General features: G+C 41.4%; 1 protein-coding gene across 6 annotated transcripts in view; it reads left to right on the top strand.

Moving 5' to 3' along the window:
* Aopep (aminopeptidase O (putative)) overlaps positions 1–27835 on the top strand; it is a 313459-nt gene that overhangs the window by 28269 nt on the left and 257355 nt on the right. For 5 of the 6 annotated variants that reach the window (XM_052156769.1, XM_052156766.1, XM_052156767.1 and 2 more), the window contains one exon: positions 17843–18765. In XM_052156769.1, the coding sequence (XP_052012729.1) occupies positions 17969–18765 (797 nt within the window). In that variant the 5' untranslated portion in view covers positions 17843–17968. Of the gene's footprint in view, positions 1–5555; positions 5625–17842; positions 18766–27835 lie in introns of those variants that run through there. The other variant, XM_052156768.1, reaches the window with a different exon arrangement.

Below are 27835 nucleotides of genomic sequence, written 5' to 3'. Positions count from 1 at the left end.
CAGATCTAAACAAAGAATTTTCACCTGAAGAAATTCGGATGGCTGAGAGGCACCTTAAGAAGTGCTCAACATCATTAGTCATTAGGGAAATGCAGATCAAAACAACCCTGAGATTTCACCTTACACCAGTCAGAATGGCTAAGGTCAAAAACTCAGGAGACAGCAGGTGTTGGCGAGGATGTGGAGAAAGAGGAACACTCCTCCACTGCTGGTGGGGCTGTAAGGTGGTACAACCACTTTGGAAATCAGTCTGGCAGTTCCTCAGAAAACTGGACATGACACTTCCGGAGGACCCTGCTATACCTCTCCTGGGCATATACCCAAAGGAATCCCCAGCATGCAATAAAGACACATGCTCCATTATGTTCATAGCAGCCTTATTTATAATAGCCAGAAGCTGGAAAGAACCCAGATGCCCCTCAGAGGAGGAATGGATACAGAAAATGTGGTATATTTACACAATGGAATACTACTCAGCAATTAGAAACAATGAATTCACAAAATTTTTAGGCAAATGGTTTGATCTGGAAAATATCATCCTAAGTGAGTCACAAAAGAATACACATGGAATGCAATCTCTGATAAGTGGATATTAATTAGCCCAGAAGCCCTGAATACCCAAGGCACAAGTCGCATAACAAATGACTCCCATGAAGAAGTATGGAGAAGGTCCTGATCCTGGAAAGGATTGATCTAGCATTGGAGGGGAATATAAGGACAGAGGAAAAAAAAAGGAGAGAGGTGATTGGAGAATGGATGGAGAGAAGAAGGTTTATGGGACATATGGGGAGGGGGGATCTGGGAAAGGGGAAATCATTTGGAATGTAAACAAAGTATATAGCAAATAAAAAATATTTAAAAAAAAGAAAAAGCAAGAAAGTAATCTCTTTCCAACGAACCCAAAAGAGGATAACCACACAAACATAAAAATTAAAAAAAAATGATGTTTGGAACTGCAGCACTGAGAGTAGGGACATTCTGTCTAAAACACAATGTCAAGAGCTGCAGAGAGGGCTCAGTGGTTAGGAGCATTTGTTGCACAATTATGGAGGTTATCAGTTTTGTGGGATCTGATGCCCTTTTCTTGTTTTTGTGTGTGCACAGACATGTGCACATATTCACACACATGTACACACACTCACAGTGTCTTAGTTAGGGTTACTATTGCTGTGATAAAGCACCATGACTAACTTAGGAAGGAAAATGTTTGTTTGGCCTACATTTCTACAGTTCTATTCATCATTGAAAGAAGTTAGAACAACTCAGTGCAGGACCTGGAGGCAGAAGCTGATGCAGAGGCCATGGAGGAGTGCTGCTTACTGGCTTGCTCCCCATGACTTGCTCAGCTAACTTTCTAACAAAACTCAGAACCACCAGCCCAGGGGTAACACTACCATAATGCACTGGACTCTTCCCTATTAATCACTAATTAAGAAAATGCATTACAGGTTTGCCTGCAGTCTGATCATATGGAAGCAGTTTCCTCTTCTCAGATGATTCTGTTTTGTGCCAAGTTACATAAAACTAGCCAGGGCAGGTGCCAGTTCTAATGCAAAAATTATATCAGATGTGACTATTCATTATTCAGGAGTAAACATAGAAGGCATACATATTTTCTCCCTCTCCACTCCCCTCAGTACTGAATGTGAAGCTCACAGCCTCACAAATGCTTGGTCTAAATTTGTCAACTTTCTGCTTCAACCTCCTGGGTACTGCTATTACAGGCATGTATCATCACACCAGGCAACTTGTATGCATTTCAAAACTACTGAGTGAAAGAAATTGTAGAGTGTTGACATAGTGCTGCCTCTAGACACAGAAGTGTGGTTGGACTTAGAATAATAACTTCTGACTATGAAATTACTTCATTGGATATAACAGCATTTGGCTATGTTCCTATAATCATATGTATCTAAGGAATTCTGCCTAGAAAATTATCTTTCAGCTTAAAAACATTTGCTGACTCTCTTTTTTTTATATTTTTTCTTTTATTGAAAATAGTTGTATTTCTTATGTAATATATCCTGATTATGGTTTCCCTTTTCTCTACTCCTCCCAGTTCCACTCCATCTCCCCTCTCATCTAGATCTACTTCCTTTTTGCCTCTCATTAGAACACAAACAGGAGACCTGGTTAGATAAGGGAGGCGCCCAAGAATCAATGGGGGTGATCTTAGCTGTGACTCACAACACTGGGGTTATGGAACCTGCATGGGTCACCTCCTGTAGCCAGGCAGGGACCCCAGTGATGCGATAGAGACAACAACGCACTCACAAAACTTTCAACCCAAAATTTATCCTGTCTACAAGTAAAACAGGCACAGGGAAGGGAGCAGAGACCGAGAAAATGGCCAACCAATAATTGTCTCAACTTGAGACCCATCCCATGGGCTATCATCAATCCCTAACACTATTAATGATACTCTGTTGTGCTTTCACACAGGAGCATGTTGTTCTCTGAGAGACTCCACCCATCAACTGACTCAGACAGATACAGATACCCTGAGCCAAACAGTGGATGGAGCTTGAGGATTCTTATGGAAGAATAGGAGGAAGGATTGTAGACCCTGAAGGGGATAGGAACTCCACAGGAAGAGCAACAGAGTCAGCTAACCTGGACCCTCGGGGCTCTCAGAGACTGAACCATCAACCAAAGAACATACTAGGGCTGAACCTAGGCCTCCCTGCACATATGTAGCAGATGTGCAGATTGGTCATCATGTGGGTCCGGAATAACTAGAGTGGGGCCTATCCCAAAAGCTGTTTCCTGTACATGGGATATGGTCTTCTAGCTGGGTTGCCTTGTCTGGCCTCAGTGGGAGAGGCAGTGCCTTGCTTCACAGAGACTTGAAGTGCCAGGTTGGGGAATACTGGGGCAGGAGCACCCACTCAGAGAGGGAAGGGTTGTGGGAGGGTGATTGGGAGACAGGCAGTGAGCAGGATGTAAAGTGAATAAGTGAAAGATAAAATTAAATTTTAAGAAAGAAAACAAACAGGCTTCCAAAGGATAATGTTAAAATAAAATATAAAACAAAAAAACTAACACATCAAAATTGGACAAAACAAACAGAAATCAAAGAGCCCAAGAATTAGAGACTTTCTGTTTGCACACTCAGGAATTCCATGAAAACACTAAACTGAAAGCCATAATACCACTACCAACACACACACACTCACTCTCTCTCTCTCTCTCTCTCTCTCTCTCTCTCACACACACACACACACACACACACACACACACACACACACACACACAGTGCCTGGTACAGACCCATGCAGGCCCTGTGCATGCTGCTTCGTTCTCTGTGAGTTAGTTAGTTCATAGGAATTTTGATTGTGTGATTTAGAGCACCTTATTTTCTTGTGTCCTCCTTCTCCTTTGCCCCTCACTCTTGCCTCCTCATCTGAAAGGTTCCAGAGCTCTGAGGGGATGGATTTTATAGACATATTCAGTGTACTAGCTGGTTTTGTGTATCAACTTGACACAGGCTGGAGTTATCACAGAGAAAGGAGCTTCAGTTGGGAAAGTGCTTCCATGAGATCCAGCTGTAAGGCATTTTCTCAATTAGTGATCAAGGGTGGGAGGACCCCTTGTGGGTGGTGTCATCCCTGGGCTGGTACTCTTGGGTTCTATAAGAAAGCAAGCTGAGCAAGCCAGGGGAAGCAAGCCAGTGAGTAACATCCCTCCATGGCCTCTGCATCAGCTCCTGCTTCCTGACCTGCTTGAGTTCCAGTCCTGACTTCCTTTGGTGATGAACAGCAATGTGGAAATGTAAGTTGAATAAACAAACCATTTCCTCCCCTACTAGCTTCTTGGTCATGATGTTTGAGCAGGAATAGAAACCCTGACTAAGACATTCAGTTTGGGGCTAAGTGTTCCTAGGTCTTTCTCTGTATAATAGCTCTATGGGTCTCTGTTCCTATCTGCTGCAAAGGGAGGCTTCTCTGATAATGGCTGAGCAAGGACTGATCTATGAGTATAGATAGCAGAATGTTATTAGGAGCCATTTTATTGCTACTTTTTTTTTTTTTAAGAACTGCAGTATTCAATTTGACATAGGTCCCTGGTCTATTTAGTCTCAGGTTTGTGGTCACTCAAGCAGTGCTGGCTATGGGTTTCATTTTGTGGAGTGGTCCTTAAGTTAAAGCAGATATTGCTTGGTTAGTCCCCCAAGCTTTGTGTCACTACAATGTCTTGCAGCCAGGACAGCATTGTAAATCAAAGGTTTTGTGGCCAGGTTGGTATTTACATTTCCATTTTGGTGGTCTAAAGAGTATCTTCCCATACCAAAGAGACTAGGTCCTGTGTAGATGCCAGCTTGACCTCTCCATGTTCAGTGTGTTGTGTGGATGTTGTGTTCAGCAATGGCGCCTTACTGTCAGTTTGTAGAGAGCAACCTATAGTATTGGCAGCAACCATGGGATCCCTTGCCAACAACCTAATCCTGTTACTGGAAGCTTCATTTGATGACAAGAGATGGCCAGTTGAGGTTTTGTCTCCTCCATTAGTAGGCAATTTCATTTAAATCATCTTTATGTGTATATATATATATATATTCATATATATTCATATATATATTCATATATATTCATATATTCATATATATATATATATGTAAGTATTATTGTATTTGGTTTCCATATTACCCTCAAATGGCCCTTAATTTTAGCTGTCTCTCGCTTATTCCTGCCCTTGTTCCTCTCTCCCTCCCACTCCTTACTTGATCCTCTTCAAGTCCCAATACAACATCCATAACTATCTAGTTACTTCCTTTTCTAAATGAGATCTGCCCCCCTCCCTATCTTCCTTTATACCTGATGTCTGTGATTCTATGGATGGTAGCTTGGTTATCATTGAGCTAATGGCTAATATCCACATATTGGCGAATACATACTATGTTTGTCTTCTGGGTCTAGGATAACTCGCTCAAGATGGTTTTTTTTTTTCTAGTTTTATTCATTAACCTGTGGATTTCATAGTTTCACTTTTTGAATAATGACTGAGTAAATACTCCATTATATAAATGTGCCAAATTTTCTTTATCCAATTCTTCTGTTGAGGGGCATCTAGGTTGTTTCTAATTTCTGGTTATGTGTAGAGCAGCGATGACCATGGATGAGCAAGTGCGTCTGTAGGATAGAGTGCCCATTGGGTACATGCCTACGAATGGTTTAGCTGTGTCAGACAGACTGAGTCCACCTTTCTGAGGAATTGCCACACTGGTCTCCATAGTGCTATACAAGTTAAGCTTCTACCAGTAATGGATGAGTGCTCTTGCTCTGCATCCTTGCCAGGATGAGCTGTTGCTTGTTTTAGTGATTTTAACCATTCTGACAGTATAAGATGGAATCTCAAAATGGTTTGCACTTGTGTTTCCCTGATGGACTAAGAATGTTGAACATTTAAGTTTCCTCTTTTGAGAAATCTGTTTAGATCTGTACCGCATTTTTAATTGGCTTATTTGTTTTCTTGATAACTAGTTTTTTTCCAGTTCTTTATATATTTTTTTTTTTCAGGAAAACATTTAATTGAGGCTGGCTTACAGGTTCAGAGGGTTAGTCCATTATCGTCAGGTGGGAAGCATGGCATCATCCCATCAGGCAGGCAAGCATAGTGCTGGAGGGGTGAGAGTTCTACATCTTTTCTTTTCCTTTTTGGGGGGATTTGGGGGAGAATGTTCACTGTAGTTGTCTTCAGATACACCAGAGGAGGACATCAGATCCCATTACAGATGGTTGTGAGCCACTATGTGGTTGATGGTAATTGAACTCAGGATCTCTGGAAGAACAGTCAGTGATCCTAACCCCTGAGCCATCTCTCCATCCCTCTTTATATAGTTTCAATATTAGTCCTCTATAAGATGTGTAGTTGGTAGAAATCATTTCATGTACTGTAGACTGTTGCTTCATCTGAATGATAGTGTCCATTTTCCATGTAGAAGCTTCTCAGTTTCATGAGGTCCCATGTATTAGTTGTTCTTAGTGTCTGCACTAATGCTCTTCTGTTCAGAAAGTCATCTCCTTTGTCAGTGAGTTCAAGGCTATTCCCTACTTTCTCTTCCGTGTCTGGTTTTATGTTGAGGTCTTTAATCCATTTGGAGTTGAGTTTTATTAGGGTGATAAGTATGGATCTATTTAGATTCTTCTACATGTAACCTTCCAGTTTCACCAGCATCATTTTGAAGATGCTATATTTTTCAGTGTGTATATCTGGCTTCTTTATCAAAACTCAAGTGCCTCATATGTCATATATAGGGTTTTATTGCTGTGAGGAGACACCATGACCAAGGCAACCCTTATAAAGGCAAATATTTAATTGGAGCTGGCTTACAGTTTCAGAAGTTTAGTCCATTATTATCATCATGGTGGGATGCATAGCAGCATGCATGCAGACATGCAGAGGAGGAGCCAAGAGCTCTACATCCTGATCTGAAGGTAGCCAGAAGGAGACTGGAATTCCATACTGGCCAGAGTTTGAGCATAGGATACCTCAAAGCCCCACCTCCACAATAACATACTTCCTCTAACAAGGCTACATCTCCTCCAATAAGGCCACACCTAATAGTGCCACTCCTTATGGAACTATTAGTATTCAAACACATGAATCTATTGGGTCCATACTTTTTCAGATTTATATCTGGGTCTTTAATTCCATTGATCAATGCATCTATTTTTGTGCCAATGCTTATTATAATTTGAATAATTTACAATCTGTAGTGTACTTTGAAATCAGGGATGATGACACCTCCCCCAGTTCTTTTACTATTCCAGATTGTTTAGCTATACTTGTTTTTATTTGTGTTTCCATATGAAGCTGAAAATTGTCCTTTCAAGATCTGTGATGAATTGTGTTAGGATTGTGATGGGGATTTCACTGAATCTGTAGATCATTTTTGGTAGGATGGCCATTTTTACTATGATAATTCTACTCACCAATAAATGGAGATCTTTCCATTTTCTGATATCTTCAGTTTCTTTCTTGAGTGTCTTTAAGTTTTTAATCATACAGATCTTTCACTTGCTTAGTTACAGTTACCACAACATACTTTATATTATTGGAGGCTATGGTAAAGGGTGTTGTTTCCCTTTTGTCATTTGTGTATAGGAGGGATTCCAATTATTGTGAGATAATTTTGTGTCCAACTATTTTGCTGAAAATGTTTGTCAACTGTAGGAATTCCCTACTGAGTTTTTATTTTTTATTATTTTTTCACATTACAGTTGAATCTTTACTTCTTTTTTTCGATATATTTTTATTTACATTTCAAATGATTTCCCCTTTCCTGGCTCCCCATTCCCCGAAAGTCCCATAAGCCCTCTTCCCTCCCCCTGTTACCCCATCCACCCCTTCCCACTTCCCTGTTTTGGTATTCCCCTACACTGCTGCACTGATCCTTTCCAGAACCAGGGACCACTCCTCCTTTCTTCTTGGGCATCATTTGATATGTCTTGGGTATTCCAAGTTTCTAGGCTAATATCTGCTTATCAGTGAGTACATATCATGACTGATCTTTTGATACTGGGTTACCTCACTTAGTATGATGTTTCCCAGCTCCATCCATTTGTCTAAGAATTTTATTACTTCATTGTTTTTAATGGCTGAATACTACACCATTGTGTATATATACCACATTTTTGTATCCATTCCTCTGTTGAGGGACATCTAGGTTCTTCCCAGCTTCTGGCTATTATAAATAGGGATGCTATGAACATAGTGGAGCATGTGTCCTTATTACATGCTGGGGAATCCTCTGGGTATAAGTGGTATAGCAGGGTCCTCCAGAAGTGATGTGCCCAGTTTTCGGAGGAACCACCAGACTGATTTCCAGAGTGGGTGTACCAGCTTGCAATCCCACCAGCAGTGGAGGAGTGTTCCTCTTTCTCTACATCCTCACCAACACCTGCTGTCTCCTGAGATTTTAATCTTAGCCATTCTGACTGGTGTGAGGTGAAATCTCAGGGTTGTTTTGATTTGCATTTCCCTAATGACTAATGATGTTGAACATTTTTTAAGATGCTTCTCAGCCAACTGAAGTTCTTCAGGTGAAAATTCTTTAGCTCTGTACCCCATTTTTAATAGGGTTATTTGGTTTTCTGGGATCTAACTTCTTGAGGTCTTTGTATATATTGGATATTAGCCCTCTGTCTGATGTAAGGTTGGTGAAGACCTTTTCCCAATTTGTTGATTGCCAATTTGTCCTTTTGATGGTGTCCTTTGCCTTACAGAAACTTTGTAATTTTATAAGGTCCCATTTGTCAATTCTTGATCTTACAGCATAAGCGATTGGTGTTCTCTGTTCAGGAACTTTCCCCCTGTACTGATGTCCTCAAGGGTCTTCCCCAGTTTCTTTTCTATTAGTTTCAGTGTGTCTGGCTTTATGTGGAGGTCCTAGATACACTTAGAGTTGAGCTTAGTACAAGGAGATAAGGATGGATCAATTCACATTCTTCTGCATGCTGACCTCTAGTTGAACCAGCACCATTGGTTGAAAAGGCTATCTTTTTTCCATTGGATGTTTTCAGCTCCTTCGTTGAAGACCAAGTGGCCATAGGTGTGTGGGTTCATTTCTGGATCTTCAATCCTGTTCCATTGATCTGCCTGCCTGTCACTGTATCAATATCAATACCAACAGTTTTTAACACTATTGCTCTGTAGTATTGCTTGAGGTCTGAGGTACTGATTCCCCCAGAATTTCTTTTGCTGTTGAGAATAGTTTTAGCTATTCTGGGTTTTTTGTTATTCCAGATGAATTTGAGAATTGCTTTTTCTAACTCTATGAAGAACTGAGTTGGGATTTTGATGGGGATTGCATTGAATCTGTAGATTGCTTTTGGCAAGATGGCCAATTTAACTATATTAATCCTGACAATCCATGAGCATGGAAGATTTTTCTATTTTCTGAGGTCTTCTTCGATTTCCTTCTTCAGAGACCTGAAGTTCTTCTCATACAGATCTTTTATTTGTTTGTTTAGAGTCAAACCAAGATACTTCATATTGTTTGTGGCTATTGTGAAGGGTGTCATTTCCCTAATTTCTTTCTCAGCCTGCTTATCCTTTGAGTATAGGAAGGCTACTGATTTGCTTGAGTTGATTTTATAACCAGCCACTTTGCTGAAGTTGTTTATCAGCTGTAGGAGTTCTCTGGTGGAGTTTTTTTGGTCACTTAAGTATACTATCATATCATCTGCAAATAGTGATAGTTTGACTTCTTCCTTTCCAATTTGTATCCCCTTGACCTCCTTATGTTGTCTAATTGCTCTAGCTAGAACTTCAAGTACTATATTGAAAAGATATGGAAGGAAAAGATAGAGGGCAACCTTGTCTTGTCCCTGATTTTAGTGGGATTGCTTCAAGTTTCTCTCCATTTAGTTTGATGTTGGCTACCGGTTTGCTGTATATTGCTTTAACTATGTTTAGATATGGGCCTTGAATTCCTGTTCTTTCCAAGACTTTTAGCATGAAAGGATGTTGAATTTTGTCAAATGCTTTTTCAGCATCTAATGAAATGATTATGTGGTTTTTTTTCTTTGAGTTTGTTTATGTAGTGGATTGCATTGATGGATTTCCTTATATTGAACCAACCCTGCATCCCTGGGATAAAGCCTACTTGATCATGGTGGATGATCTTTTTTTATGTTTTCTTGGATTTGGTTGGCAAGAATTTTATTGAGTATTTTTGCATCGATATTCATAAAGGAAATTGGCCTGAAGTTCTCTTTCTTTGTTGGATCTTTGTGTGGTCTTCGTATCAGCGTAATTGTGGCTTCGTAGAACGAGTTGGGTAGAGTTCCTTCTGTTTCTATTTTGTGGAATAGTTTGAAGAGTATTGGTGTTAAGTCTTCTTTGAAGGTCTGGTAGAATTCTGCACTAAAGCCATCTGGTCCTGTGCTTTTTTTTTTTTTTTTTTTTTTTGGTTGGGAGACTTTCTATGACCCTTTTATTTCTTTAGGGGTTTCGGGACTATTTAGATGATCTATTTGATCCTGATTTAATTTTGGTGTTTGGTATCTGTCTAGGAAACTGTCCATTTCCTCCAGATTCTCCAGTTGTGTTGAGTATAGGCTTTTGTAGTAGGATCTGATGATTTTTTGAATTTCCTCAGTTTCTGTTATTATATCTCCCCTTTCATTTCTAATTTTGTTAATCTGGATACTGTCTCTGTGCTCTTTGGTTAGTCTAAGGGTTTATCTATCTTGTTGATTTTTTTCAAAGAACCACCTCCTGGTTTTATTGATTCTTTGTATGGTTCTCTTTGTTTTTATGTGATTGATTTCAGCCCTGAATTTGATGATTTCCTGTCTTCTACTCCTCCTGGGTGAATTAGCTTCTTTTTGTTCCAGGGCTTTCAGGTGTGTCGTTAAGCTGTTAGTGTATGCTCTCTCCATTTTCTTTTTAGAGGCACTCAGGGCTATGAGTTTTCCTCTTAGCACTGCTTTCATTGTGTCCCATAGATTTGAGTATGTTGTGTCTTTGTTTTCATCAAATTCTAAAAAGTCTTTGATTTCTGTCTTTATTTCTTCCTTGACCAAGGTGTCATTGAGTATTGTTCAGTTTCCATGTGTATGTGGGTTTTCTGTTGTTTTTGTTGCTATTGAAGACCACTTTTCCTCCATAGTGATCTGATAGGAGGCATGGGATTATTTCGATCTTCTTTTATTTGTTGAGGTCTGTCTTGTGACCAATTATATGATCAATTTTGGAGAAGGTACCATGAAGTGTTGAGAAAAAGGTATATTCTTTTGCTTTAGGATGAAATGTTTTATATATATATATATATATATATATATATATATATATATATATATATATATGTTAAATCTAAAAGATTCAAAGCTTCAATTAGTTTCACTGTGTCTCTGTTTAGTTTCTGTTTTCCTAATCGATCCATTGAGGAGAGTGGAGTGTGGAGGTCACCCACAATTATTGTGTTAGGTGCAATGTGTGCTTTGAGCTTTAGTAAAGTTTCTTTTACGAATGAGGGTGCCCTTGCATTTGGAGCATAGATGTTCAGGATTGAGAGTTCTTCTTAGTGTATTTTTCCTTTGACCAGCAAGAAGTGTCCCTCCGTGTCTCTTTTGATGACTTTAGGTTGAAAGTCAATTTTATCTGATATTAGTGTGGCTACTCCGGCTTGTTTCCTAAGACCATTTGCTTGTAAAATTGTCTTCCAGCCTTTTACTCTAAGGTAGTGTTTGTCTTTGACATTGAGGTGTGTTTCCAGTATGCAGCAAAATTTAGGGTCCTGTTTCCTTATCAGTTTGTTAGTCTATGACTTTTTATTGGAGAATTGAGTACATTGATATTAAGAGATATTAAGGAATAGTGATTATTACTTCCTATCATTTTTGATGTTATTTTTATATTTGAGTGGCTATCTTCTTTTTGGTTTGATGAAAGAATGTTACTATCTTGCTTTTTCCAGGGTGTAGTTTCCCTCCTTGTATTGGAGTTTTCCTCCTGTTATTCTTTGTAGTGCTGGGTTTGTGGAAAGATATTGTGTAAATTTGGTTTTGTCATGGAATATCTTTGTTTCTCCATCTATGGTGATTGAGAGTTGTGCTGGGTATAGTGGTCTTGGCTGACATTTTTGTTCTCTTAGAGTCTGCATGAGATCTGCCCAGGATCTTCTAGCTTTCATGGTCTCTGGTGAGAAGTCTGGTGTAATTCTGGTAGGTCTTCCTTTATATGTTACTTGGCCTTCTTCTCTTACTGCCTTTAATATTCTTTGTTTAGTACATTTATGGTTTTGATTATTATGTGAAGGGAGGTATCTCTGTTTTGGTCCAGTCTGCTTGGAGTTCTGTAGGCTTCTTAAATATTCATGGGCATCTCTCACTTTAGGTTAGGGAAGTCTTCTTCCATAATTTTGTTGAAGATAATGCTGGTCCTTTCAGTTGTAAATCTTCACTCTCATCTATACCTATAATCTTTAGGTTTGGTCTTCTCATTGTGTCCTGGATTTTCTGGATGTTTTGGGTCACAAGCTTTTTGCATTTTGCATTTTCTTTGACTGTTGAGTCAATGGTTTCTATGGTATCTTTGGCATCTGAGATTCTTTCTTCAATGTCTTGTATTCTGTTGTTGATATATGCATCTATGGCCCCTGATTTCTTCCCAAGGTTTTCTATCTCCAAAGTTGTCTCCCTTTGTGATTTCTTAGTTGTTTCTACTTCTGTTTTTAGATCCAGGATGGTTTTGCACAGTTCCTTCATTTGTTTGTGTTTTCCTGTAATTCTTTAAGAGATTTTTGTGTTTCCTCTTTCATGACTTCTGTCTGTTGACTCAATTTCTCTTGCATTTCTTTAAGTGATTTTTGCATTTCTTCTTTATTGGCTTCTATCTGTTGACCCCTATTCTCCTGAATTTCTTTCAGAGGTTTTTGTGTTTTCATTGTAAGGGCTTCTAACTTATTCATGTTCCCCTGTATGTCTTTAAGAGATTTATTTATGTCCTTTTTGTGTTCCTCTAGCAGCATCATGAGCAGTGATTTTAAATCCAAATCTTGTTTTTCTGGTGTGTTGGGGTATCCAGGACTTGCTGTTGTTTGAGAATTGGGTTCAGATGCTGCTATATTGCCTAGATTTCTGTTAGTAACATTCCTACATTTGCCTTTTGCCATCTTGTTATCTCTGGCATTAGCTGGTCTTGTCACTGGCTGGTGTTTGAACCTCCTGTGAGCCTGTAAAGCTATTTCAGCACCTCTGGATGACTGGGTTTCCCCTGGCACAGATTACTGATGTGCTGCCCTCCTCTTGGGTGCCCTTGGAGCCCTAGTGTGTTCTGCCCCGAGTTGTCTCTGTGAACCTGGTGTTGCCCATCTGCTCCTTCAGTGAGTGATGATGGCAGATGCTGACAGGCTTAGACCCAAGCGATATTAGCCTCAGGCTATGTCTGCTAACTGGTTCTGTCAGGTAGCCAAGATGGCAGGGTGCTCCCCTGAAAATGCTGGGCAGTCTACAGGGCAAACGACACCCTGGCTGGGTTGGCACACAGAAGGCCCACCGAGCTGCCCAGGGCTTGGGTGCAGGCAAAAGCCTGCCAGGCTTAGACCCAAGAGATGTTACCCTTGGTCTAAGTCTGCATATCTGGCACTGTCAGATCTCTCTAGCATCCGGGAGCCAAGATGGTGGAGCGCCTCTTGTGACTGGCTGGCAGGAGGCAGAGGTCTAATGGGGCTTCCAGAATATAGTTTTTGTGCATAAAAGTTCACCTTGAGAAAGGCCCAAGGCTATGCTGGGATCCCAAACACCCATTGTAGTTGCCAGATGGCTAATAAAGACTTTCTATTGGCTTTACCCCATGTCCGAGCAGTCTTCTCTGGTGAGCACCCCACAACAGTGAGACTGGCAAGTAAGTCTGCTCAAGTTTTTATTTTTAATCATTTATATATGCTATCATATCATCTGCAAATAAAGATACTTTGATTTCTTCCTTTCCAATTTATATCCCCTTGATTTGTTATTGCTCTAGCTAGAATTTCAAGTACTATATTGAATAGGTATGGAGAGAGTGGACAGCCTTGTCTTGCTCCTGACTTAACTGACCTTTTTTGTCTCTTCTGGTTAGTTTTGGTTTGAGGTCTATTTTGTCAGATATTAAAATGGCTACACCAGCTCGCTCCTCAAAATCATTTGCTAAGAATATATTTTTGGATGATTATAGGTCTAGGTGCTGATGTCTGGTCTTGTCTTTGTTGGATGAGTATTTTGTTCCTCTTTTTCTGTGAACATCTCTGACTCTTAGAAAGATATGTCAGCCGTGTGTTGTCTGGCAGGAAATTCTTCTAGAATCTTAATAAGTGTTACCATGGAGGGTTCCAGTTGGGAGAGGGATGTTAGAAGTGGAAGATCTGTATAGTCTACAGGAGATAGGAGTGGGAGATGGTAGGCCCCAGTCTGTGTTGCAGAACTAGGAATGAGACTTGGGAATTGGATTTGGAAGAGCCAGAGGGAGAGATGAAGACCTGCAGTTACCTGCTTCCCTGGCTGGAGTCACGTTTGCTGAATCTTAAAAAGCAAACATGCCTGGGTAAGATAAGGCTGTCCTCCTCTGAGAGGTAGCAGCTTGCAGAGTGAAAGCTAGAGCACACCACTCACTGTGTGCAGTGCAGAAGGGTGAACATAATCAGGAGTTCCTCCTTTGACCCTGAGTCAATTGCAAGAGGAAAAATGATGTGGAAAAAGATGTGGCATGAAGGAGGTGTAGGTGTGTCCTAGAAAACATGGTCAGCCTGGAGGTTTGTCAGCAGATGACTTCACTCGGTTGTAGAATTATTGTTTTTATCTGTGTTTCCATATGAAGCTGAAAATTGTCCTGTTCTATAAATAACTATATGCTAAATCCACAAGTGTGTCCAGTCCCAGATTCACAGATAGTTGGTACTCTCCACTCAACATAGCCATGAACCAGAAACCAGTCAGCAGTCTGAGGTATATATGGCACAGTATATGTAAACTACCATAAGAACTACATGTTACTCTGTAGCTTGGAAGGAACATGGAGTGATTTCCATGGAGGGTAGGAATGTGTCAAAGTAGGCTGTCTCAGGCCACACTGTAGGGAGCAGGGCAGCCTCTCTTTTCTGATACATTGCTTTAACTGTGCATGAATCCCCTGGAGCCTTTTAAGGGTGCTGCTGCAATGGACATTTAAGTGTTGGAACACAAAGCATGCATGCTTGAGAGGCTGTAGTGGGTAGCTGAGGAAAACTAACCACAGGTTTTGATAGAGAGGGAGGCTTTTCCATGTGAGAGCTTATGACAGCAATTGGAAAATGCTCCAGTGAGGCAGGCTGGCATTTAAAATCAGAGCACAGTAACAGCCAGAAGTGCTGAAGTCAACAGGCTTCTTAGAAGTATGGTTTCCATCTGCTGAGAAAGCCTTTCAGAGTAGCCACAGATATTCATTTGTAACCACGGCCAGTTCATTTTTTCCTTAAATGTGGTACTGTGACCTTGATTGACGCCAGCAAGAGCTGTGTACTTCCAGAGAAGGGAGATCTAGTTCATGCACAAATCCAACACAAGTAGGAAATAAGTAAAGGAGAACCAGGGTATGTGGGGTTACACATTACACTCAGTTTAGGTGACAATGCTGTTCATTACATCCTGGGGGTGGCTTTAAATACTCCCCCCTCAAAAAAGAGAGAAGAGTGAGAATGAGAGAAAGAGGAGAAGAGAGAGAGGAGAAGAAGAGGAAGAGAAGGAGGAAGAGAGGAAGGAAGGAAGGAAAGAAGGAAAAGAAAAGAGAAAAGAGAAGAAAAGAAAGGAAAAGAAAAGAAAAGACCACACAAAGAATTAATTTCTGGTCTGTGGATTGAAAAAGGTAGGTGAGGGTGTGAAGAGTCTTTTGAGTGATACTCAGTGATTTGGATAGTATCAGTGAGGCACCATGTATCCTGAAGGAATCACTCATCAACAAAAGAGAAATGGCTGACTTTTGTGCAAAGTGCTGTGCCTCTTTGGGTCTTGTGGTTGACAGTTGTAAAGCAAGAGATGTAGATTGAGTATGTCTAAAGAAGTTTTTTTTAGTTTTAAAGTTCAATGAAGGAAAGACAGGTTAAAGTAGCAGACAGAGCAGTATTACAGCATTACAGAGATGTAGTCAGAGGTGGAATTATGTCAAGGTTTGATCCCAGAACTATCAGTATAGGCAGTAGGGCCAGGGATAACTCATATATGAAGATAGAGGCCTTCTGACATCAGGAACAGGAGGAGATCATTGAAAAAGAAAATATTGGTAAGGGAAAAATACCAAAGGAAACTAGGGTCTAAGTATAATAAAGAGTGATGCTGATGCTAGTATGTCATTTCCTTCCTTGTGGCAAGGAAACATGGCTGTGACTTTCCTTCTTAGGAAGGTAGACGTGTCATGTGACCCATTTAGTCTTGCTTTGCTTAGCTCCCTTTTGCTTTAGGGAAGCACTCCTGGCAATAGAACATTCTCTGATCTTCCCAGTCATGTCCACTTCATGTAGATGAAGTGACCACCACTTCTGGGCGCTCTAACCTGTTTCAGCATTGGCCAATGGTCACATGGGTACATTGCATTTGGTATTCATTTTCCTTTGACTTCTTTAGTAAGCCACACTTTAGCCAATAAAAGTGCCAGTAGCTTAATATACATTGTAACTCTCTGTATGATCAGAATTTTTGTATAAAAGTCCCCAAAAGCTGGAGTTCAAAAGAGACAGTGACCCCTTTATTGAGAAGAATATTGTTCCCTCTGCATTAGGAAGAGGCATGAATTACAAAGACCTAGAGATTCTTTGCCTTTCAAAGATTCATGAGCATCTCAGCAGGGTAGGGGCTTAAAATGAGCTGAGAATGAGCATCAAGTTGGAGGATTGGAGAACTTAGAGGCAGGACTTAGCAGGGCTTCCATGCAGATAGTCCTGGAGACTCTGCTAAAGAAAACCAAGGCTAGTTTGTCTAAAAGCAAAATAAATTCCAAAATTGAGTAATTACCAAATTGTTTGGTTAGTGAGAAAAGGGGATCCAGAAAGGATTTTGAGGCATTTGAACTGAGGTTTGGAGGGGGAACAGGATTAGACAAATTGGGTATGAGAGGCAGGAGCCAGATAGAAGTAGGTCTGAAAGTAAGGAGGGGAGGAGCCAGGAGCATGCCAGCCCCAAAGGCAAGCAGGTCTGCTATCCCATAGGAAGCCACACTTCCTAAGGTTAGGTGAGATTTTGATGGGAAATCACTAGGGACAAGGTAGAAACTCGTTAGGTTGTTTGCTGGGATGAGATTATAGCAGGAGATGCCTTAATAATATCTAGTAGGGGCAGATAAAATTGGAAAGTGAGGGGCAGAGTAGGAATGGGGGACAGTGCTCAATTTACTTAAAGTCAAGCAAATAATGGTTGACAAAGTGCTTGATGAAGAAGTACCTCTAGGGAGTTTTAAAATACAAAAGTTTAAATAGACTCCTCTGTCATCATCAGGTTTTATTTTTTTCCCCTGGTATTTGCTTTTCATCTTTTGGTAAAAGAAAAGCAGCATATGCTAAAAGAAATCAGGTGCATGTCAGGGGCTGAAATGGTTCAGATAATTCTCCCTTTAGCTGCATTGCTATCATGTAAGAATACATTTTGACTCAGATCTTTTCTGAAGAACTGGTACATTGTATTGCAACATCTGCTTCTACATTTTAATCTCTCTCCTTCCTTTTATAGATATTTGCATACTTTTTTTTCCAAACAAGACCTTTTGTTTGCCACAAGAAAGCTATTACCCAGGATGCTAATGGGTTTTCAGCTATTAAGTTGTAATGTATACCTTGAGTATTTAACTATAAATTTGAAAAGTCTCCATGAGCAATCTCAAAGGAATACTTAGAATGCACTCCTGGTAAATTGGCTCATTTTCCTGTAATTTACTGGAAGTGCTGATAGGAAAGCAGTCCTAATGGGAAAAGTGCATTAATCCCTGGAGTTATATTGTGTGGATTAAATTATTACTCCCAAAGAATACAATGTATGAAGCCATTCAGCCCTCATTCACACTTGTTAGAGTCACAGTAGAAAAACAATCACTTAGGTTTTGATGCACAAAATTAGAATTGATACATTTAATATCTTTTAAAACAAGAGGCAGAAATAGTTGCAGTTTTGCATAAGAATTGCTCTTTTCTGAAACAAGAACTATATCCCTTAGCAGCTTAGAAGTCAGTAATGCGGCTTCTCTTCTGTCAGTCAGAAAGATGAGCCTTCCTTCTTCCCTAAGTAGCTGCCACCTTGGGGATTGCTAGGTAAGGTAGCCAACCTGCAGGATCTGCAGCTGCAGGAACATTTAGGGTTCTATTTGGAATTTTATCTAACCATACTTTTTTCTTTGCCAGGGAATTGAAAGTTGTGGGAAGATAATTTGTGCCAGTGGTAAGCCAGCCATTTGTGATTCTGAACTACTAGAGAAGATAAGAAGCCTCAGCTGAGATTCAGCAAAGCTACCAACTGCAGACTACACCATGAACATAAAGCTGGACCCTTCCCGGGATGATCTGCCTCTCATGGCCAACACCAGCCACATGCTTGTGAAGCACTACATACTGGATTTGGATGTGGACTTTGGAAATGGAGTCATTGAGGGCAACATAGTGCTTTTCTTTGGAGATGGAAACAGACTTAAAAAACAGTCGAGTTCCACCCAGGAAACCTTCCAGATGGAGTCAGAGGAAGCCTACATATTTAGGACAGTTGGACCCTGCCATGTTCCTGAGATGGATTCAAGTACCTTCTCACCTAAGATGGGGCATAAAGAATTTGCAGTCTGTGGTAAAGGTGATCAAGATGCCTTTGATAACAATGGTAACCATGACAACCAGGAACATGATTCTGAGATCTCTAGCTCAAAGTACTGCTGTGACACAGGGAATCATGGGAGAGAGGATTTCTTGCTAGTGTTGGACTGCTGTGATTTATCTGTGCTAAAGGTAGAGGAGGTGGATGTGGCTGCTGTGCCAGGCCTTGAGAAATTTACAAAAGCTTCAAAGCTCTCAGCTACTCCTGAGAAGCTCAGGCGTGAGATTGTCCGTGACCTTGTGGCTCTGCCTGCAGATGCTTGGAGGGAGCAGTTAGACTGCTATACTCGCTGCAGCCAGGCTCCTGGTTGTGGGGAGCTCTTGTTCGACTCTGACAATTGGAGCTTACAGATCAGGAAGACGGGGGCTCCGACAGCTGCTGACTTTCCCCATGCCATCAGGATATGGTATAAAACTAAACCCAAGGGGCAGTCAGTGGCTTGGACCTCAGACCAGAATGGCAGGTAGGTTATCCAAAGGCTTCTCAGTCCCTAATTGAATCATATCAGAGAGGCTCTCTAAGAAGAGACCGAGATTGTGGGGATGATTCTGCTTGTGTCATAGCCTTGCTCACACATACTCAGATCCAGACAGTAGGTAAATCCCTGAGCATGCTCAAATGTTGATAAGATTACCTCCTGTAAGTTAGGATGGAGAGAGTCCTTGATTCAGCTGCAGCATTTCTGAGTAAGGAGCTTGAAATGCCAACTTGGCGCTGAAATGCTGAGCCTGGCTGTTGTTTGAGATCATTGGTAGAGACTTCTAGAGCTGCTGATGGAAGTGAACTAGTACTTTCTCAAAATACCCTCCAACCCCACTGCTGTGAGGCTGGGTGGGTATGAAACTAGGCCAGCCATGCTGTGTGATGGCCTCACTATAACTGTCTTCTAGCCGTGTCTCCCTGGACTCGGCCAGTTGTCCTTTGATGTGAACCTCCACTGCACAAGTGAGCTGCCTTTGAGGAACAAAGCTGTTGGCCCTGCAGACACTGCCCACTGCTTTCTCTGGAGGTGGCTCTTGGTCTCTAGCACCAGGAAGATGCACAATTCTTAGTGTGAGATGATCTGGTGCCTAATATAGGCAGCCCCTTAGCCTTGTCTTGTTGACATTTTTCAGTCATCCAGACTTTTTAGAATAAGAGAATTTCTAAATCAAACTTTGTTGGCTCTTCATTATTTTACCTATTTATTTAATGCAAGTCAGCACAGTGAGTCATTGGAGAGGTAAGTGAAGGGCTGCTGTCTCTCAGCTCTGCTGTGAATCACATTCCTCAGAACTCCTTGATGCAAGTGCTGGCCTCTGGCAATTGCTTACATTTCCACCCCACTCTCCTCCCCAAATCCTTTTAGGTTCACCTTTTAATACCACGTTGACGTTGAATCCTAGTCAGCCTGTCCATTGCCCGGAACCTTTCCTCTTGCTATGGTTTCCAGACCTCTCAGATGGAATTTACTTCCTGCCTTATTTCTGCTAGAGTTGGAGGAAGCTTTTGAGAAGTTGCAGGGTTGGTACAGCACTTCTTGAGTACAAAGGCAAAGTGATTTTATAGTGTACCTTACTGGGCATTCTTTGGGAACTGTGAAGGAGCAGGTGTTCTTATTGTAGCTTCAACATTTTTAGAAGTACTGAATATTTTCATCAAGGCTAACCATATTGAATATTTGAATAGGAATTTGTAGTTTTATACTCCTAGATGCTTTACATTTGAACTAAAATTATGGGAGGAAGGAAATGTTGACAGTTGGAAATCACATTAGTAGCTTCAAACATGACCCTTTACCCTAAGTGCTAAACACAAAGGCAGACTTGAATCTGTAGCATGTAGAAGTCCTGGTCTTCCTGGAGAAAGGTCAATATAAGGATTTCCTCTTGGTGTCTCCATTTGGCAGGAGTCAGTAAAGTACATGGTTGTAACAGAAGCTTTTACACCATGTCTTAGTTTGTATTTCCATAGATTCTTAAAAGGATACAATGTGTTGGTTTCAAAAGGAAACCCCAGAAAGCTGCTCTTTCTCTCACTTTCCTTTTAGGTGTATATGTGAGACTGATTACAGTCAAGACACCGTCCATGGACATCTCAAATCTCACTCAACCCTCCCATGTGACTAAGAATAAGATGCTAGGTGTGCTAGCTTCACGCCTATAGTCCCAGAGGTATGCAGGATGGAGACAGAAGGATTATCAAAAGTTCAAGGCCAGATTGGGCTACAGAATGAGGTCCTGGTTCAAATAAATTACATAAATAGGTCTAAGTGTGTCAAGTTGACTATTAAGAAACTAAGAACTTTCAGTTGACTGAGGCTTTAGATTTAGGGACAAAATATATTTCCTCAGTGATGTGGGCTTTAATATAATGGTGTGAACAGCAGCATGGGATAAATTCCATTCTCCTTCACAAACAAGGCTGAGTAAAGTATCAGACATTTCTGGAGAGACCATGCCTAGGGTCCACCAGTGGCTTACATTGACACCCCCTTGGTTTGGTGGTAAGTAAATGAAGTCAATATCATTTTGCAGAGCAGACCTTCTGTCCTGGCTGATTTTGTATCAACTTGACACAAGCTGGAGTTAACCCAGAGAAAGGAGCCTCCCATGAGAAATGCCTCCATGAGATCCAGCTGTAAGGCATTTTCTCAATTAGTGATCAAGGGTGGGAGGGCCTATTGTGGGTGGTACCCATCCCTAAGCTGGTATTCTTGGGTTCTATAAAAAAGCAAGCTGAGCAAGCCAGGTGAAGCAAGCCAGTAAGTAACATCCCTTCACAGCCTCTGCATCAGCTCCTGCTTCCTGGCCTGCTTGAGTTCCAGTCCTTACTTCCTTTGGTGATGAACAGCTGTGAGGAAGTGTAAACTGATTAAACCCTTTCCTCCCCAACTTGCTTCTTGGTCATAATGTTTGTGCAGGAATAGAAACCCTGACTAAGACACCTTCCAAGAATGAAAAGCGAAGTGTGACAAGACTGTGAAACAACCTTCCTAGGGAGTATGGGAAAGGTGTTGCCCCAGCTAACTTTGCTTCTGTTTTCTTTTTTATACATGTATGTGTTTGTGCTGTGCATGAAGGTTCATATGTTCATGAATGCATGTGGTGGTCAATCAGTGTCTGCTTTATGTACTGAGACAAGATATCCTCCTTGAGCCTGACTTCACTGAGTCTGGGCAGGTTGCCCTGGGGATCCCCTGGTCTGAATTTATGTGGATGCTGGGGAGCCACAGTCAGTTCCTCACCATGGGCAGCAGATACTTTGCTCTCTTAGCCATCTCCCTGCCTGTGCTTTTGTTTGTCTTTCGCAGCACTAGGGAATAAATCAGAACCCTGTCTATATGTGCTGCAACAGTGCTCTACCACTGAGTAACTCCAGAGAAGATCTGAGTCTCTGAGACTATAGATAAGAGGAACTGTGCATGAATACTGTAGAGTCCCTGAGACTATAGATTACAGGAACTGTCCATGAGTACTGTGGTAAAGGATTTAGTTGTTTTCCTGGGAGGAGCAGACCAACAGTTCCAGTCCTGTTCAGTGTGCATGCCTGGATCTAGTGACCACATGAATGGACAGCAGGACTTGCAAACCTGATGTGGCAGGTTACTGATGAGCCAGACCCCGCACTGGTGCATTCTGACTTAGAGCCATACTGTGAACAGTTAGCTTGGTAAGCTATGGGTGATTGCATGCAGAAGTGGCTATAGGTTTCTAGGAGCTAGTGAACACACAGAATGGCTTACTTTAAAAGCATATAGATAGTATGAAGGGCTATGCCTAACTTATATTCGAGTAATCTGTGTAGTTTCTGCAGGATGACCAGAGTCACAGTCAGCACAGGTAAGTTAATAGGAGAGATTGTACTCTGGGGAAGAACTGATGACAAAATGACACAATCCCTGAGATATGTGTCAAAGCTAAAGTGTCATCAGGAACAAAGTCTAAGCAGCAGTCAGTCAAGAAGAGCCTAAGAAGTTTTGAAAATTAAAAGTGCTGCAGTCAGGGCATGGTGGCACACACTTGCAATTCCAGTACTCTGGAGGCCGAGGCAGGAGGATCAAGGCTGAGGAGCATCAGGAGTTTTATTATATGTAAGTACACTGTAGCTGTCTTTAGACACACCAGGAAGAGGGCATCAGATCTCATTACAGATGGTCATGAGCCACCATGTGGTGCTAGGATTTGAACTCAGGACCTTCAGAAGAGCAGTCAATGAGTACTCTTAACCACTGAGCCATCTCTCTAGCCCCCATATCACAAGTTTTGATGCCTGACGATGATACATAGACTTTTTCTCAAACAAAATGTCATATGGACTATTTTATTGAGCAAAACCCTGTTTCAAAAGCAACAATAAAAAAGAATTTCCAAAAGAAAAAGAATATTCAGGGAATCTAAGTGAAGCCTGCCATGTTTTGCTAAATGTGACAGACAGGGTGACTGTAAAAGGGAAAGGAACTGTAGGGTGCAGAGAAACTTATTTTTAAAATGAACTTAATACCTAAACTGTTTAAAATTAAGTTGGCTATAAACATAACTGCAAACTTCAGAAGAGGCCGCCTTTCCTGGACCCTGAAGAGCCCTTACCCCCCACTACCTAGAAGATTGCCCTAGCACTTTTGCTAAGTGACTTTGTTTTCTAAAGAATAAAGACTACCTTTTATTCTTTTTGGGAGCTGTCACTAGCTTGTCCACTGTTATTCTAGTTCTAAAAGAGAGTTGCTGAAAGTAGAACACCCAGCTGTCTGTCTTAGCCACTCGTGCCAGTTCTTGAACCTAAATGTCTTCTCTTGCCTGAGCCCTGGGATACTAGATTGCAGGTGACATTTCAGAGTGACTGATGGAGGGAATCCTTATGTAACAATCTAGTGGCACACTTCTTTGATGTTTACTTGATGTGCTGTGTGTGTGCCTTTCAAAGTAACTTGAGAGCATGAGTGGACCACAAATGTGTAAAGGTGACACTTAAAGCTAGAGAGACATGGGGACTTAACATGTTTTTCATTGTGGGTCCTCAGGATACCTAAGAAACTATAAAAGTGGAAATCTATTTGAAGAACATGTGCTTTTCTTCATTCTTGAATTTCTTAAGGTTTTTCCATTCCACTAAAGGAAAAGTTATTTAAAACTAAGGCATCTCTTCTAGTAAGCCTCCCTTTCCCCTGATGATCATAAGGGTAGTTAGGAAAGCTGCCAGCTGCCCCAGGAAGTCTGGCTTATTAGCTGATGATGTCACCAAATGAGAGTTGAGTGGAGGAGATCTTGAGCTCAAGGCAGAAAATATAATTCAAAATTATAATTTGGGGGAATGAATAACCTGGGAGAATTAAATATTAAACTTTAAACTTTCCTATAGCATATATGATGTTTCTTTGTTTTAGAAAGGGCCAGGGCAAAGCTGGTAAGTACTAACTTTTCTGGCATATTCATTCAGTTGCTGGGTACACTACTCGTAATTTTAGATTAACATCAAAGCCAGATGTTAGACAGTCACACTGCTTCCCCATTGAATTAACTTTAGTGCTTTATAGCTCACTACACAAGGAGGCTTTAGAAAGAATGAGTGGAAGAGCTCAGATTTCTATATGAGTGTTTTTATTTAATATTCATACATGCATATAATATGCTCAGATCTAACTTTCACTCTGTCCCCTCCAGTTCCTCCCCTACCCCTTCCCACCACCTTCCCTCCCTGTGCCATGTCTTCTTACTCCCTCCTCCTCCCCCCTCTGCCCCTCCCTTCCTGCTTGCCCTTCTTCCCTTCTCCCCCTGCCTCTCCCTCACTGCTTGCTCTGCCCATCATGTGCACTGGGGCATACACTGGAGCATGGACAGCCTCTCAGGAACCACATTCTTGATAGTTTACTCTCTGTCCTCCAGCAGCCTCTGTTGCCAATGGCTCCTCAGATAGGGTGGGATTTCAGGATCCCCTCCTCCATCTCTGGAAATTGATTTTATACATGATGGCTTGATTTTATACAGTTCTTGTACAGTTAAGGCTATCCATATACTATGTTTTGATTTTTCCCTCTCAGCTCATCCCAGATCCTCTCTACCTCCCCAACACACGTAACTTTATGTTCTTTCTCTCTTTAAAAAAAAAAAAAAGTAAAGCAAAACCAAACCAAAAAATGTAAATCAACTCAAGCAGGCAAAAGACAGATATGACAAAAGTGCCAAAGAAAACTAAATGAAGCAAAAAATTCACAAAAACACAATTGAGTTAATTTTGTTTGGCCAACTAACTACTCCCGAGCTTGGGGCTTGTCTTGGAGTGTGACTAATAAACACTCAGTGGCCCTCCATTGGAAAAGTTGATTTTCAGGTGCAGATAGCTTCTTGGTTAGGGGTGGGATCCTATGTCCACTTTCCCCTCAGTGCTGTAAGCTGTCTGTCTTGAACCTTTGCAGTTCTTGTGCATGCTGCTATAGTCTATCTGAGTTTGTATGCACATGTGTTGTATCAGGAAGACACTATTTTTTTAGAGTCCTCTGACATGTCATCTCTGGCTTTTACAATCTTTCTGCCTCCTCTTCTGCATGAGATCCCCAAACCTCGAGGGATCATATACAGATATTGCATATGCAGCCATGGCCGCTGAGACTGATGTGTGCAGCAGTTCTGTTTCACTGTAGGTGTCCACTGTCTGTTGATTTTTTTCTGATTCCCTCTTTCTGTCATGATCCCTGAGCTCAGGGAGTGTAACATAGATGTCTTATTTAGAGCTGAGCATTCAAAAGTCTCTGATTCCCTGCCGACTGACGAGTTGTAAGTCTCTGTATGAGTTACCACAGTCTTTAAAAAGAAGCTTCCCCATTGAGGTTGAGAGGTATACTATGGGTTGTTGCTACTTTGTTTCCAACCCAATTCCCCCGTAAAAGAAATCTCAACTTAGTAACAAAGCAAGCTATAAGCCTAGATTGGGCAAATCTCCCACTACATTACTCTTATTTCCATCTATATTATCCCGTATAACTTGTGGTTTCTCCAGGCCACAAGCTTCTCTCTCTGCAGCCTCTCTGGAAGCTCCTCCCCGTCCTGTAGATCCCCCCAGGCTCCTCCCCTAAACTCTCAGCTCCTCCCCCTTCCTCTTGCCCAATCATTGGCTCAAGCCTTTATTTGAAAAGTTAAGGTGGGGAGAAGGTTCACAAGACAACTCCTCATCTGCAGCCCCTCAGAGGAGTGGAATTACCATCAAAATACAAGCCCAGGGCTCTCCACAACAATGGGTATAATGAAGATAAGAGTTTGGGAGCAGTTTATTCCTATGTCCATTTAGCAGAATTGTAGCACTAGGTTCTCCCCTAGAGCCCGTGACATCCAGAAATGGGTTTTAGGCCCAGTTAACAATACCAGGCATAGGTTCCATCTTGTGGAACAGACTTCAAGTCCAGTCAGAAATTGGTTGATTGCTCCCAGAACGTCCATGATGGGCATATTGTATGGGGCTGATCATTGTAGCTCACAGGCTTCATAACCATGTGAGATTGATGATTCTGATTCATTCCCAGTAGCGTACATAAAACCTTAGCACTGAGAAATAGAATCCTTTCAAAGGCTGTTAGTGTTAGTTATTCTGCCCTGTACTACCTTCTCTGCCTTCTTTCCATCCCCATACCATTTAACCCTTCCCATTCCACTCTTTTCCCCTTCATACTACCTGTATTCTGACTTCTTTTCCTTGAAACAACTCCTCCCCACAGACCTTTACTCACTCCCTGATCTCTGAGTATTCCAGTTTAAACACACCTAAATTCAAGTCTAGTATCCACATATAAGAGAACATGTGGGTCTTGTCTTTCTGTGTCTGGGTTACCTCTGAAAGATTATTTCCAGCTCCATCCATTTCCTGTAAATCTCATCATTTCTTTGCAGTTGAATAACATTCCATTTTATATATGTGAACCACATTTTCATTATCTCTTCATCTATGGCTGGACTTAGGTTGTTTCTGTTTCTTGGCTATTGTGATGAGACTTGCTGTCTAGATGATATTGATAAGTTCTGGGTTTGATAATGATGTCATGAAATGGACTAAGAGAGGAAGGGAGGGTAGCTCATCATTGGTGGCACGTCCTGTACTAGAAATGTTGGATCTCCACGTGTGGCATAAAAAAGCAGGAAGTTTGGAGACTATATCACAGTTTTCTTTAAAACACAAACTTGTAAAAACATTAAGTGTGAAATAAATAGATAGAAATAAATTGGAAGCCTAGACACTTTGTAAACCATGGAAGCTTCTGGCTGAACTTCTGTGCTTGTAACCCCTAAACCAGCTTTGTGACCCCTAGCCAGCCATTTGCCCATTTTGGAAAGACCCTATGAAGCCACACAGCAGATTTGGCCAGGCTGCTGACTGTCTCCCACTTATATAGTCAGCTCTCTAGTTGATGCTTGCTGATCAAAGCCTCTGATAAAGACTACCACAATGAGAAGAGGTAAAGTCGGAATCTTTCAAAACCAGAAATCACCCCCTTCTCTCCTGACAAGGATCTTTTGTGTAGGAGTCAGCAGAGAAAGACAGTACATGGTTTGGAGCAGTTTCCTGAAAATTCTCCATTAAGAAAAGAGGAAGCTTGTTGGAGTCAGTTGCTCAGCTCTGTTTGCCTACTCCATAAACACAGAGCTCCTTAACCAGAACTCTAATCAGCTATTCTGATAGGTTCATGTATGGAGCCAAGGACCTGCTTTTCAATGCCTCTCACCCTCTCTGCCTCTGATTTTCACTTTTATCCTATTCCCACAACTGTACAGCCTGCCCTGGGCTCTCAGTTATCTAGGTTGACTGCCTAAGGCATTTGAGATGAGCCCCAGGGAGAGGATGTTTTTCTTTGTGTGCTAGAAGGAATCATTTGATCTGGGAATGATGGTGCTATAAGCATCAGAGAAACCCAGGATGGCACATATACATCCATTCTGTATGCATGCCAGAAAAAGCAAGGTGCAAGGCTGTGCCTGTCCAGTAAACACAGATCCATGTATTTCTGTGATTACATATCCAGATACCCTGTGGCCTGGCTATAAACACGTTTATTTTCCTCCTTCCGGTGAAGGGTTGGTTAGCAGGGACTTGGCCTTCAATGGGTCAGAACCATCTTTATTATGAGTTATTGTAGGGAATACAACTGCATGGCTATGCATTCATCTCTATGTACCTTCTCTCTCGATGCCCACATCTCATCAGAGCATTGACCCAAGGCTAGAGCTTTAATTTCTGGGAATGCTGTTACCCAACTTTAAATTGTTTTTTATTTGTATTTGCATTATACTGTGAAATGTGCATAAGGATTCTGGGTTGTAAAAGATCAACGGCCTTTGGTTTTAAGTCTAGTTCTTGGTATGGACATGTTGGGAAGGGAGGAGTGAACCTGCAGCTGAGAAAAGAAGCCAAGAGAGGAATAGGCAGGGGTTGGGTGTGCACAAAGAAAGAGAGCAGCTTCGAGGATTGTTAGCTGGCAGTGGTGGTTCAGGCTTGTAATTCTAGTACTGAGGTGCCAGAACAGAAGGATTGACACACATTCTGAGGACAGTCTGGTCTACATAGTGAGAACT

Source organism: Apodemus sylvaticus, chromosome 14, assembly GCF_947179515.1.
Source record: "Apodemus sylvaticus chromosome 14, mApoSyl1.1, whole genome shotgun sequence".
Lineage (NCBI taxonomy): Eukaryota > Metazoa > Chordata > Mammalia > Rodentia > Muridae > Apodemus > Apodemus sylvaticus.
Note: the sequence above shows the minus strand (reverse complement) of the source record. Positions and strands in the feature narration are given on the sequence as shown.